A 15,630-nucleotide genomic window follows, 5' to 3' on the forward strand; every position below is an offset into this window, starting at 1 on the left:
CAGGGGCCACTGTGCTCTCACCACACCACTAAAGCCACTGTAATAGATTGATAAAGTTCCCTGGACTTCAGGGTTACAAGTGTGTGTGTTGGGTGTAAACTAAATAGCTTTGTGAGTGGTAGACAGGGGGAAGTTGGTTAGTAGCATTGGTGTGGAATATTAAAGAGCTTGGATGAGATTTGGGTCTAGTATTTGCTTTGCTTTTAGGTGTCAGGGTGTGAGAAAAGAAATAATGCATATATAATGGTGTTGCTGTTTATGCAGGGTGATTTCTGGCATGGTGGTATTTTCTTGGATGTAATGGAAAGCCAACTCCTCAGGCCTGGCTCTACATAGTTTGTCATACACATTCAGATAATGACCCATCTGCTACTGCCTGATGATCAAACAGCTTGATGCATAAGGGGGAGTGGGTGTTGAGAACATTGTCGAAATATGGGTTTCAAGAGGCCATGGTTCCATTACAGGAGACATACTGCTCTCTAGAGGTGATATTTAGTATTACTCAGAAGCAGCATTGCTGTTGCTTAATGATGAGCATAAATATCCATGTCATTTTTTATCTAAGTCTAAGATTTACAAATACATATGTTTATTTATAGTATTTAACTTTTCAAAATCAATATCTTTATTTGTGCCATTAAGACCTTAACATGTTCTGGAGTGTATTTGTTAACGATTCATTTGCCCTTCAATTTTTCAATCCTTAGATTCCAAACCCATGATCTTTGACCTTCTCAAGCAGCTCAATGTTCTCTCTTCTCTGTAATCAACAGGATGTGATTATTTCCTCCCTCTCTCTCTCTCTCTCTCTCTCTCTCTCTCTCTCTCTCTCTCTCTCTCTCTCTCTCTCTCTCTCTCTCTTTCTCTCTCTCTCTCTCTCTCTCTCTTATGACACAGATCCTGTGGTGATGATAATCACCGATGTCATTGTAAAAACAGAATTAATAGCTTCACAGTCAAGAGAGTACAATCTCAGTCAGAATGCTACAGAACTTTAAACAAGACCATCACAATTACGAAGAAAGCCCAACATTGCCTGAACTCCGTTGCCAAAGTCTAAGTACCACTAAGGCTGAAACTGACTTTCAGTCCTCACTCGTTAACCATACAGTATGCACAAAATCTGACATACTGTATATACAAACAATACTTATATACTCATATATAAATTGACAATACATATCTTTGGGAAAATGAAGTGGTGAAGCTACAGGGAAAAAATGGAAACTTTGGAACCCCGTGGAAAGAATGTCGTGTTTTGACAACAACTGTTACATCATTAACGAAAATCTAAGTGAAGTGCCTCAGGTGACAGATGCTGTGAAAATCTACTAATGCTAGTTAGTATCTGTAAATAAACTACAACACAGTCTAAACTCAGAACGTAAATTAAACATAATATGAAGAAATAAAACACATCCAAATCCACAATACAGTTAATAATAAATATGTTTAAAATAATTATCCTGTATCTGGGCATACATAGAGACTTTGTGGGTTTAATGAAATAGCTGTGGTGTATCACACACAGGCAGATCCACTGTATATAGTAAAGTACATCAATCAGAGCTTCCAGGCAGACTGCCATGGAAATGCCATATGCCATCATGCCCAGTTTAAATGAGCTTTGGATACCCACCAAGACTCTGGAGCATTGTGCTGCTGGCAGCTCTGGTCACTAAGCTCTGGGACTGTGATGCAGAAGGACAGCTCATCAGTATTTAGTGTTCATCCTGTGCTTTTTCAGGACTTTTTCATTGCCTCTAATTTTATTCCTCTGCTGATTCCTTTTCCGGGGCTTCGGATTTGATTCATCCACCCCTGCTCCCTATTTGAACGCTGCCATTATGTGCTCTAGTGCTCCCAAAGATTTAGTGAGCTGTTAGATACCCGCAGCTATCAGGTTGCTTAGTAACATTTCTTGATTTGCAGTCTAAATCAAAAGTCGTTGTTAATTACTTTGTCAAGTAGCCAAGCATAGCAGACTTCAAAGATTTTACTGCCAATAGTCACAGGTTTTGTGAGTCATCTGTCTTAAGACTGGGCCAGACTCTATGAGGGGTGCAGGCTTTTATATGCCTCAAAATGTTGCAGTGTAACTGCTGAGAGCTTTCCTTCGGGATTCTAATATATACAATTGTACTGTTTATAGCTGTTGAGAATACACAGTGCACTACCTATAAAAGAAAAGTATGCTTTTTTTCTACTCTTCATGTTTGTCTTTTATCATATTTTTTTATATTTTTGTATAATTAAATCTTTACAATCTGCACTAAATTATTTGCATTGATGATCTTTAGCCATTTTACCATACTGTATAATACAGAATGTACTTTTCACAACATGTACTTTTAAGGTCAACTGCCCAGGCCATCTTTCTTGATTTTTTTATTTCATTTACATACTAGGAAAATGAACTCCTAAAAACTTCTTAGAGCTAGTCTCTGTAAATGTAATTGCAGGCTTATTCTTTTCATTCTGGCCGTTTTCATCAGGCCTGCACTTGAGACAGCAAAGACAAATTGTTTTATGTATTTTTTTCATGCCAGTCAGATAATAGGTAAATATGGCCATCACCCCAATACTAACTATGCTATCACAAATAACAAGTTTAGCTCAGAAAGAGTTCATTTTCCACCTCCATATTGTGTGCATTGAATTTGCATGTACTCACTCTCTGGGTACTCTGGTTTCCTCCCCAGTCTAAAGTCATGCCTTGTAGGCTGATTGGCATTTCTAAATTGTTCATAGTGTTTGAATGGTGTGAATGTGTGCAGTGGGGCCTTGTGACTGGTTGGCACCTTGTCCAGGATGTCCCCTGTCTTGTGCCCTGAGTGTCCTTTGATAGGCTCCCTGTGACCCTACAGTATGTAAGTAAGGTAAGTGTAAGGTACGTGGTACATGGTCAGATGGATGGAGTGGTAGATTTTAAGCACTAAATAATAACACTAGTGCAATCTACATCCTGCAAATCAAATTACACATTTATGTTTAGGTGTTTAATGAAAAACATTAATTTTACATATATAGCACTAAGATTCTGCTTAGTTCAGACCCAAACTTCAGTTGTTAGTCTTTATTAGTATAATAATAGTTAGGTTATTCACACGTTTCCCATTTTAGATGCAGTTTAATCTAAATTTAAAAGCCAACCACTAAGATTAAGATTTCAGATTAAGTTTTAAATCCAGATTTATTTGCAGAAGAATCGACTCTTTCGTTTATCTGCTTTGAGAAGCCAAAGGAGTCGGCTCAAATCATCTGACTCCCTGAAAAGAGCCGAAATTCTTATCACTACTGTACTGAACGGCTCGAGTACAAGGCGACACTGGCCACGCCCCCTTAACGGGGCAGCTGAGCAGACCGTTCTCCGACTGAGCGGAAGAGAGCTTAAAGGTCTTCTGATTGGCTGCAACAAAGCAACGTCACTCAATCAATTTTAACTCCTTCATTGCTAGAAGATTTTTGTTACTCACCTGATAAATTGGTCCATAATATCAATGCTTATGTGAAATTTTGACTCAGTGAGATTGGCCATTTATTAATAAGAGTCGTTCAAAATTATGCTGATTTGAATTTAAACAATCCCAAAGTTACAGAACTATTATATTTGCACACCATCAAACTGTAACTGAACCATCATCCAATTCAGGATATATATACATATAGTAAGACTGCTAGCTACATTTATCTCAGGCCTTCAGTCGAGCCAGTGACAAAATTCTAAGGAGAATTATTAATAAACAAGGGGTGTCAATAAGGGCCCAGGGTAGTTTCAGGTTTTCATCCCAACCAAGCAGAAGTCATACCTGAATGTCAATTTAATTAAAGCCAAGATCAACAGATTAAACAGATGGAATTGGGTGTGACTGGGTGTGACCAGCCCTTGGTACTAAAGGTGATTCTCCACTGGAGCTTGCCTGAATCTTTTGCACCATCAACACAATTAATATTGTCATTCTAAAAGGACACACCAGTAACCAAATGTGTAGTTCACTGTTGGTTAAATATTGAATCACTTTGATTATAATTTACATTTACAGCATTTAGCAGACACCCTTATCCAGAGTGACTTACATTATCTAATTATTTTTTTTAAACACAACTGAGGGTTAAGGGCCTTGCTCAGGTCCTTAACCAATAATGGCAGCTTGGTGGATCTGAGGTCAAACTCACAACCTTCTGATTGGTAGCCGAACACCTTAAACACTAGGCTACCATACATAATGGCTTGTGACTACCTTTTATGGTGTAGCATTTGGCATTAAAGAAAATAATGTTTAGGTCATTTGATCTCCATTCTAAATATTATAGTTATTCTACTTCTAGAAAACAAAAGGTTTTTACACTTAATATTATGTAATACATATATGAATATTCTACGTTTTGTATCTGGGTCTTAACCTGGTGAAGTCCATTTGCAAGGTTTGACATGCATTCGGACATGCTTATCTGCTCAGTACAATTGTACAAAGTGGTTATCTGGGTTACAGTTGCCTTCCTGTTGCTCAAATGAGTCTAGCCATTCTCTCCAACAAAGTCTTGCTGCATGTTGTGTATGAAAATCCTTGAAGTTCAGTAGTTTTAGAAAAATGCAAAGCAGCCTGTCCTGCACCAACAGTCATGCCATGGTCAAAATCACAAATCACAATCACATTTTCTCCCCATTCTAATTATTTTTCCCATTCTGGTTAAACAGAGCCCGAACCAGCTGGCCCAGATCTGCATGACGATACACTGCTGCCACATAAGTGGATAAAGTGCCCAGTGAGTGTAATATTGATTAGTAGTTGTTAGAGGTAAAAGAGGTGTTTTTTATACTGCTGGAATAGTGTTCAATACAACATTAAGCATGCTTCATACTGTAAATAACTGTTTTTAAAAAGTTCTTTTAAACATTCAAAAAAATATTATTTGGCCTATTCTTGTTATGGGGCTTATAAGTTTTCATGATTCTTAGTAAATATACTAGATTTCAATCAATTCATTTGTGATTTACGTTTGTGACATTATTTTTATATCTTGTTTTGACCTTCTAATCCTTTGTATATAAGTACTTTGAGGTTTTGCTCTCAAAATAAAAATACAATATAAATAAGATGTATTAATTAACTGTGATTACTAGGACTAGGCTGTGTCACTAGACCATATGAAATAAGAAATAACTCACTATACAATATTCTACCTAATACCTTGCAAGTAACCAACAATAATAAACTTAGCTTTGTGAAAAATTACTCATAAATTTTACTTTAATAAACATATTGAGAGATAAGATAAAGTGCCAATGTTACTTAATTAAAAATTTAAGTATTAAGTTTTTTGTTAATGTAAAAAGTGTTTTTATTACTTATGTAAATTTGTTAGAAGAAGGCTAATTGTAAAAGCAACTATGGTGACACACCTTTTCTGCTCATGTGCATGGTTAATGTCTATGTAAGTAAAATACTACAGAATTGCTAGAATTTGACTGGCTGCCTAGACAAATAAATAGCTACATCAATTTTAACTGGAGTTAGCAAGAAAAGGACCACATAGTTAAATATTACCTAATTTACAAACTAATTACCTAACCAATTTACCAAGCTGATTAGCAAATCTTTTCTAGATTCACATTAGTTAGGGTTAAAGGAGCAATGTAGACAGTTCATTTTATGTGATTATTTGTTTGGATGCAAAACTATGCCTGTTTTATTGATACACTCTATGTCTGGATGAGAAGAAAGTCCTTCAGGATTTGTAATGACCACTGATTTTATATAAATAAATAAATAAATAAATAAATAAATAAATAAATAAATAAATAAATAGTGAGTAGTATTTAAAAAATATATTACGGGTAATACTCAACCTTAATAATGTTCAAGTATAAATACGGTAAACAGGCTATTATTTAAGGTATAGATATTATTGTTATTTTTATTATTTGGTATATATATTTTTTTTACCAATATGGCACCAAGTATCGCGATAACAGGGTGCGCGAGACTTCACCATGTCGTTAGCTTGTAAGTGATCTACTAATTAATTAATTGTTTAATAAATAAAATGATTTCCATTGAGGAATCAGAAAACATGTTAAACCGGTACGACTATGTCTAGCTATCGTATCTGTAGTATTTGAGGGTTTTTTCTACATATATAACAATAGGAAATGACTGGTTTAGGTGGTTTAGATGGTTCAGGGATCGACTATAGGGTTCAGTGAAAGTTTAATGAGGAACTAAAACAGCTGGTGTGAAGAGGCGGTGAGCTTCCCTAACGGCACAGTGATGCTGCTTCACCGCCACCATTGCGCCTCTATAGAGCTCGTGTTCACGTCGCTTGGGAAGTCCTGCGTCCTGTCCAATAGAAACAATGCTTGAGCATCGCACGGCTTATTTATAAAGCGCTGTGTGGCAACAGTGTGAGTAATGTAGAAGCAGGGAGGCGGTTTGAACACAGACGCGGAGCTTTGGTGTAAATGGGAAATCTGATGGGCGCTCTGAGGTACAAGGAGCCGAGCACCGTGGAGGAATGTGACTCGACCTGGGAGACGGACTCGGAGAGCGACGAGCATCCGGGAGGAGAGCAGGACAGCGGGGTGTCCGAGTCCATCGCTTTTTCGGAGTCAGGGCACTGTGAAGAGCAGCAAGACGGCTTTCTTAAGGTAAACTACTCCATAATAGCGCACAGGAGCTGACAGCAAGGCAACAAAGACGCACCGAGCGCAGCGGGGTTCATCACCTCCAGAGCTGTGTGTGTGTGAGACGTGTAGATCTCTGCTACATGCACTAACCGTTCCTGGTGGCTTCGCTATTTTATTCCGTCATTAAAATGCAAGAGGGAAAATAGGAGGAAATAAACGCAGGCCATTTGCCGTCTTTTCTAAGCGAGGACAGTGTAAAGAGAAATAACAACAGAATGAAGAAGGATTGTACTAACAGGACACTTTATTGCCGTATAATCCACGTGTCATGTTGTTGCGTGGATTAAAAACAACCCGCTCTATTCATAGCAGCTACAAGATTAGATAGAATTCACTCCACTGTTGTTGATTTAGAGCCCCGTTCTGTAGACCTTCGTGTATTGGTGAGTTGTAGGTGCTGGGATACTAACATTGAGCTTCTCCTAGTTTTAGAAACCGTGACATTAAAACCTATTAAATCTGACCCAGTTTCTCCTAGATGTCTTTTATTTCCTATCATTTTACATGCAGGATCAAGCTGTTCACCTGCTTTCTCAAAGACTAACCCAATAAGGCTTTTTTTTTTGAATGACTACACTGTGATTTTCATGCGAAATATCATCAAATATCAAACAAAAATATGCACACAGAACCTATTTGTCTGAAGTGAACACGTGTATAAAGACATTTGTTCCATGTCCAGGTGAATGACTAATCTGCTTTACAGTAAACAGTAGCCCAATGTCTGATGGGTACATTCTTATTGGCCATAGATCACTTAGCAGTGTACGTATTTAATAGATTTAAATTCGACTCATTTATGTTCATATTTGTAAAACTCATTTAGATTTTGCTTCTCTGAATTCATCATGAGACATTCATCATGAGTGTATTAGTTTCCTTCCACAGACACGAATGCACACACAACGTTAGATGTCCGACCATAATCCAATAATTTTTTTGGCCACATACTGTACTGCTATCTGCAATATACCCACAATCAGGTTGGAGAAAGTGATGATCAAGAAAAAGGAAAACCTAAAGGAATGTTCGTATTCCAGCAGTGGAAATTGTGCATCTCTGTGGAATCATGCACAAATAGTTCATCTCATGAGCAATCTCATTCATACATACATTCTTTATACCTATTTGACTTTTTTTCCCCCTCTTTCTCTCCTACACAGTTTAATGACACAGCTGAGTCATCCACTAAGATGAAAAGAAGCTTTTATGCTGCCAAGGACCTGTACAAGTACCGCCATAGTTATCCGGTAAAATTTTACCCACTCTCTTAGCTGTTTTTCCACTCCACAGCAGAGTACTCGGAAATGGATACTCTTTTAATGGATTTTTGCTTTGTTGAGTGTCATATTTTTTCACATACTGTAATCTGTTTGATGGATTAGAGGATATTTGAGTGAACATCAGTAGGTGATACCCTGACAGCTTTAAATCCAGTTTTTGTTGTGTTGCATGTTTTGTGTCAGCTTTAAAGAACAGGAAATAACCTTGGTGTCCAACTTGACCTGCATAACTTCTTCCCACCAACCAAGTTCACAATGAATTCATCTTAGCCTCAGGACACTTTCTTTATCACTCCCTTCTCTTCACCCTTCTATGTTTTTCTCTGCACTTAGAATTACAAGGAGCCTCGGCTGAAAAATGAGTACCGCAATCTGAGATTCTATCTGAATAAGATTCCTCTGGTTCCAGATGGTAAATGTGTGTGTGTGTGTGTGTGTGTGTGTGTGCGCGCGCTTCTGTAAGTCACTCTTGAGAAGTACATCTGTTAAATGCTGTAAATGTAAAATGTATGCACCTGCCTATTTGTCTTCCCGGTCTTTCTGTGCATTGCCAGTTTATCATAACAAAAAAGATTCTCTATTTTTATAACCAAAAGCTTTAACACACTTTTTTCACATGTACTGTATACTGTATCCTGCTTTAATGTAGCAGTTGGTCCTGTTTCATAATTATTGGCATTTATAGAAGTTACAACTTCATGCTTTATGCCATTATGTGAGAGGATCACAAAGTTTTTGGTGGTTTCTGTAAAGAGATGATCATTGGCATCATATGTGATTTTTCTCTTCTGGAAAAATCATGTTTGAGTTCCATGACAATTGGATAAGTATTCGGTATTAAATTCCACAGAGAATTGGAACTTTATTATGTTTGTTCATAGTACAATATGTTTCTATGGATACCCATTGTAAAATGATCAATGGGTATGATTTTTATTAATGTAAAATACATGGACAAATAAAAGAAAAGCTGATATAATGTCAGGTAGGGTGATGAGTATGGTGATGTCGCCAGCTGTGTAAAACAAAAATCCCGGCATTAAACTGGTTTTTGATCTGATGACCACAAAGGCCATACATTTGATTTCTGTTGATTCTCACATGATTCGGTGATCTCCTTGGTCTTGCAGATAGGGCAGAGCCATCCTGTAGAGACCATCCTATCAGGATAGAAATATTTCTTCATAGGATTAAGTTGATGAGTTGGAAAAATTGTACTGATTTTGCAGTGAACCACCTGTCCGAGGTGACAATTGAATTATGCCAAACCATTTCATCTCAGCTGTAGATGTTTTTCATGGCAGGTTAAAGGAGAGAACCATGACTTTATAACTAGCCCCTTACTGTATACTGTTTAGTTCAAGATTTACTGTGAATGCACCACGAAACTCATGGGAAAACCTGTGAGATTGAATGGTGTTTCCACTGTGAACCATGATATACCTGTAAACCTTAAGCAACACATTTGAGTATAATTTTGCAAAAATGCAGTTTTGACTGCAAGGATGCATGTGTCATGATAGTAAGCACTCACAAATCATTTCCACTGTTGATGATTGTAAATTCATTTACAGATGCAAATGAATGACAATTTAAACCCGTGTACTGTGAATGTAAGGTTTTATGAAACCCTGAACCTGTGGTATAGATCTATCACACAGTGCAAAAAGTCATATAGCAGTACATAAAACCACATCATTTTCACATCTGAGTGAGTGAAGAAACAGCCAGAGTTGAGCATTCTCAGGAGACCCATCTCATGCACAGTCACAAACAATGTACTTAGCATTCTCCTCCTTCCTCATTGTCTTTAGGCAGACATTGTCTCAGGTGCCTCGTCTAAAAAACAGCTTGCAGTGACCAAAAGTAAGAAAGATGAACTACATAGGAGCTGGAGAAAAGAGTGGACACAAACATGTCTCCACAGACATGCCAAAAAAATAATTGGACATTTCTAATTTCATACATGAAGGACTGCTTTGACATTTAGGTGGTGTTTCTTTTCCAGGAAGGCAGGTAGCATCTAGGTCCGAGGTTCAGTCTTGAGGTTGGGTAATTATCTGTACGGAGATTCACATGTTCTCCAGGGTTTTCCCGTTTCTTCCTACATGACATCTATCATGACCCTCACCATGATAAAACACTAAAGATGAATTAATGCTTGTGATTTGAAGTATGCTGCCTACCTGTGTATTACTTTTCTTTGACATGTGATACAGTACCTTTTTACTTTTGTATCTGTCCCTTCAGGAATCTATGTTGAAGAGATCCTCACCAAATGGAAGGGTGACTACGACAAGCTTGAGCACAATCACACATATATACAATGGTAAAGCCTTCCAGCATTATCTTCTGTCTCATACTGCATTTAAAAGTGACTCTTTTTTGATATTTTGGTGGCATTTCAGTCCTGAGCTCAAAGTATTCTGTGTGGTGTTTTGGATATTTCGTCATATAAAAAATACAAATATGACCGGTGTTGTCCCTGCTACACACTGTGATCAGGGACAACAGGATAAAGGGGTTAATTTTTAGAATGAATTATCCTGAATATTACACAGGAATATTACACAGGAATCAGCAGAACAAAATCAGATCTCATACGCATGCTAGGAACTTTACCACCTCTACTCCCTCTCTCACACACTCACACTTTTTAATTAACAAAACTAAGGACTATTTGCACTGTCAGTTTGCAAATTAAAAACACAAATGTATGAGTTGCTAGTGTTAGAACAATAAGAAATGGTAGAGTGGTGAAGTAGGCAACCATCCAGCACTGCTTGGACTGATTTCCTTTGACTTTGTAAAAGTTATTCAATGACCATTCCAGCAGAATACATCCTGCAGCTACAAAGGGATTAATTGATTAAAAGTGAGGGATCAGTACACTAGGATTGTAACTGTTTAGAATTGCTAAAAATGATTATTTTAATATTCTATTGTAGTCTTTTTTTTTTTAACGCATGAAGATAATGCAATAACTTCTCTCCATTTTTGAAGGCTTTTCCCTCTCAGGGAACAAGGCCTCAATTTCTATGCCCATGAACTCACTCAGGACGAGATTAAGGTAAAAGCTAAAGTTTCAAACTTGAGATAAAGATAAAAGCTTTACCATTTAACATTCAGTGTATACGCTGACTTTTAATTGGTTTTTGTTGTATTAACTAAGAAAATATTTGATCAGTCACAGAATGATTCTCTGATATCATGAACAGGAATTTCAGAACACCCCAGAAGCCAAGCAGCGCTTCGTGCTGGCATACGCCATCATGTTGGACTTCTTTGGGATCAAGCTTCTAGATAAGAATGGAAACGTAGCCCGTGCACCAAACTGGAATGATCGTTTCCAGCACCTAAATGAGTGAGACTCTTTTTCTACAAACTATGTGAGCATTTCCTACCATAGTTCCTGAATATTCTGAGGAACCCAAAATATTCCTGAAAATAATCAGGAACTGAGATTGGGTGTTGTCAGGTTCTGGAAATTCCCTGAGTGAGAACAACAGCTGCTAGACAAATTTGTAGCTTGATGTTCCTCCACACTTCAGGGACAGTACTCACTATACGGTTGGGTCAAAATATTTGGACACTGACACAATTTTTTTGGAATTTTGTCTCTGTAATACCAGCACAGTGGATTTGAAATAAAGCAATCAATATGTGATTGAATTGTTTACTTTCACCCTTAATTCAAGTTTAATTCATAAATATTGCATAGAATTAGAGACATATTTTTCACAGGCTCAAAAATAAGTGGCCAAAGTACACAAAGGATTCGTTTCCAAGTATTAAAATTAGTCCTTGAATTTATAATTGTTAAAGTCTGGAACTCATGGACATTAGCACATCCTGGCTTTCCTGTGCATTAAGTTGCTGAGTTTCTGAAAACCTTCATGTATCCCTGTAAAGGTCTCATGGAGGAAACATTTTCTGGCTCCTTTCCTTTTGCTTATTCAATCTTTCCCTGCACCACTACAAGGTTCTCTGTGCATCCTGCACCACCTTCACCCCACCCCTGAGGCCACACTCACATTTTCTCACTATTCTTGCTGACAATGCAAAAGGAGTATTTGCATAATATTCATTAGCAAGTTTAAAAACAAGTGCATGTGTAGCTGGATCATTGCTTTTGTTAATTGAGTTGAAAATGCTAATGAACGTACACTATGTGCATTTCTCCACTCGACCTTCCCTGTCCAGACCTTGACTTCCTGCTGTTTCCTGTCCCCACAGTTAGCTTAGTTCTGTATTGTTCTACATGTACGTCGGTAGTCTTTGCTATGAATTTTGCAGTGTTTTGTGTGCTTAGAACTGGCATGAGTGCGCAATTACAGAGTATCAGCAGCTTGCTCTGTTGCTCCTCTTCAGTGTCATTGAGACTGCTTCTGTACCATCTCATTATTTTCACACTCCGTGTGCAGAGAAGTGGGTCAGATACTCAGAGTGGAATCCATCTCCCTTGACAATGACTTTACCAAGTTATGTGGTCTGTTATCATGGCCCTTAACAAATCAAATTTCTTTAGCTGCCTACATTTAATAAAGTCCAAATCATATTAAGTTTAAAAATGCCAATCAACCAAAGGGCTCTTGTTTCTTGCACACAGGTCTCAACACAACTATCTGAGAATCACACGCATCCTGAAGAGCCTGGGTGAGCTAGGCTTCGAGAGCTACAAGCTGCCTCTGGTGCACCTGCTCCTAGAGGAGGCTTTGGTGCAGGGCACACTAGCTAACATGCGCCACAGTGCGCTCGAGTACTTTGTCTACACGCTGCGAAATCACAGCCAGAGACGTGCACTGCTGCGCTTCGCCCAGTGCCACTACCAACCTCCTGAGAACTTCATCTGGGGGCCTCCAAAGAGGAAAGGCTCTCCTGGGACAAGAGCGAGCAGAATGGAGTCTCCACTAGACAGGAGTGTAAGAATACCTAGAGCTTTAAAGCAGGGGAGTCCAAACAGGCCGGATGAAGAGATAGATGGGATGGATGGGAGGGAAGTAGCAGAGTGGAAAGCAACAAAGCTATCTAGGATCCATCAGCAGAGTAGGAGAGATACAGAGGAATACATTGAAACTGTACCTCTTTGAGAATTTTTAAATGGGGGATTGAGAAAATGAGCCTGATCTTAGGACTGACTGTGTTGGGGATTAGTAATGGGTGTGGCTCAAAGCAATATTATACCCTGTCTTGGCCTTCAATGAATAGCAATGAGAGATTTGTTACTCTTTGGGTTTTTTGTAAATTCGTAACTAAATGCTGATTTTCATTTTGTTTACTTTGAGGCTAACAATATCAGCTAATGATTTTCTACTATATTGCTCACCCTGCCTCGGTCTATTACAGTCTATTTTTAAACAATCTTTAGCACACAGAAGTGAAGATGTGAATTATTTGCAACTAGATTGTGTGTGTTGCACTTTTGCCTATCCAGTCTTCCTCTGTGACATATATATGGAGTTTATATGGACTCCAGACTTTAATGGAGCCTTAGTCTTAGAATGAATTAACACAATACTATACAACATTAAACAAAATTTTTATAACATCAAAAAAGGGTTTAATGCATTTTCCTCAAGTCATGCTTTGCCATGTTATACTTGAATACTGATTTTTTTTTTTTAGTTTTTTAAATATAGTCTACAATCAGTGAACAGTTATAATTGCCTTAGGAAAATTTGGAAAAATGACATGCAGCAGCACTAATAAGAGAGAAATGGCACTATGCAGAAGTGTGTGAGGAACGCATTGAGACATTTAGCACATGTAGTAAAGATGCACTGACTGCATTTTGTATGCCTACCATGACCACACACAGATATACAAACTCACACGAACACAGATTCTTAAAACACAGTTTCTGAACTTGAAAAGCATGACGCAGAAATGTGGAAATTATGAATTTCACTACAACCACTTACAAAATTATGACTAATTGTGATTATTTTATTCATTTGACAGCCCTAGTAGGTGACGCATCACTTCAATAAGTAGCATTATTTAAATATCACTATTTGCTGGCACTGGTGTGTGTGTGTGTGTCTGTGTCTGTGTGTCTGTGTGTTTTAATCCAGAGTTTGTGTAGTGACATAACAAGTGCCTCAATTTTTAGTCTGTGTGTGGCTGAGTTCCTTTCAGTAAGGACAATCAGAAATGAGGTCACTGACCTCTGAGAGAAAAATAATTGTGCTTTGATATATGATATGTTGAATATATCAATTCTCTTATTTAACTTTGCATACAAAATCTGTGCTGTGCTCCAGTGTATACTGACCAGATTATGGGCTAACATGGACGTATGTGCATGTATGTTTAAATGTCTGCCTGCACTTTCAGCCATTTCTATGACAAGCACACAGAGTAAGGAAGGATTACAATTTGTATGCGTCTCCCTTTTCTCTCTCAATTCTCTTCTCTCTTTGTGCTTTATGCATGTTTTCTTGTACATTTCCTACTGCATCCTCTCACACAGGTAGCTGGGAGAACATAGCCATCTGTTTCCTGGACTCCCTCTGCAGTGACTCAAATTCAGATGGACTGTAGCATGATCAGTGCAAACATTTCTCATTGCAACACTAGGATTCCTATTTTTAATGTTTTCTGTAATTTACTTATGTGGATTCAGTAATGACTTGTCTCTGTTTTTGTGAGGCACTATTCATGTGTTTTATAATGTTTTGTACAAGATAATGTGAGATTTTAGAGGGCTCTTCTTGTGACCTTGTATTAAAGTTGCAGCTATTTCTGGAAATTATATGTATAGTATGTGTTCTTTGATTATTCAATTCACCTTTAAATACAGGATTTGAGACACTGAGTTTTTGGGGTCCAAGCACTTTGAGAGCAGTACTTTTTTTTTATCAATCTGGATTAGTGCTGGCATGTATAATGACAAATAACACAATTTAGCAGTGGTAGTATTTTCATTAATACTCCCTATAATAAGGAGGCCCACACTGAAAATGGCCCCATATCTCATCAATTCCTCTCTTTCATTCCTTGGACATTATCGTTCAACTGGAAGATTTATTTCAAAAATTTATTTTCAAAGTAGTTCTTTTTTTATGATCCTCATGAAGTTTTTGTTTTAAGCTCAGTAATTATGTTGTTATGATCAGACATGTTTCAGCAGTCAAATAAAATGTCTGTGTGACCAACCTTAATATTATGGCAAACAAGTGCTTAATTATCAACACAGGTTCACTGAGTCACAAACTGCAAAATGATTACTTGCAGGTTTATATGAACTTAATGATGATTAATGAGATCAAAATCCTCATTTAATACTATTAAAAATTTCTGACATACAGTATATATGTTGATACCTGCATATATATATATATATATATAACACTGCTGCCTTCTCTACTGCTGTCCTTTGTTCATTTCACCTCTGCAGGTGTCTTACACACATCCATTCCGTCTCCTCATGACTGTTATGTACTGTATGGTTTTTATTCCTGACTTCAACGTTCACTGTGGGAAGCTTGTTAATACAGCCTTCATCGTAATGGGTCTTTCCTCCTGCCTGAAACTTACCTAAGGTAGTTGAGAATTCTTTGGGAGAGGTACAGTTTTCTACAGTAAGCACGGTCAGTGGAGTATAAAGTGAATTAGGTAAACCCTAAGTGCTCCTGCTGAGTAGAGTGTTCACTT

General features: G+C 37.7%; 1 protein-coding gene across 1 annotated transcript; it reads left to right on the forward strand.

The window, feature by feature from the left end:
* The first annotated feature begins 6,087 nt into the window (after positions 1–6,087).
* ogfrl1 (opioid growth factor receptor-like 1) lies at positions 6,088–14,728 on the forward strand. The gene is made up of 7 exons (XM_027136275.2): positions 6,088–6,652; positions 7,855–7,941; positions 8,308–8,386; positions 10,225–10,303; positions 10,978–11,044; positions 11,193–11,338; positions 12,584–14,728. The coding sequence occupies exons 1-7, from the start codon at positions 6,467–6,469 to the stop codon at positions 13,062–13,064; spliced, it is 1,125 nt and encodes a 374-aa protein (XP_026992076.2). The 5' UTR covers positions 6,088–6,466; the 3' UTR covers positions 13,065–14,728.
* The last annotated feature ends 902 nt before the right edge of the window (positions 14,729–15,630 follow it).

This window comes from Tachysurus fulvidraco, chromosome 4 (genome assembly GCF_022655615.1).
Source record: "Tachysurus fulvidraco isolate hzauxx_2018 chromosome 4, HZAU_PFXX_2.0, whole genome shotgun sequence".
Classification (NCBI taxonomy): Eukaryota; Metazoa; Chordata; class Actinopteri; order Siluriformes; family Bagridae; genus Tachysurus; species Tachysurus fulvidraco.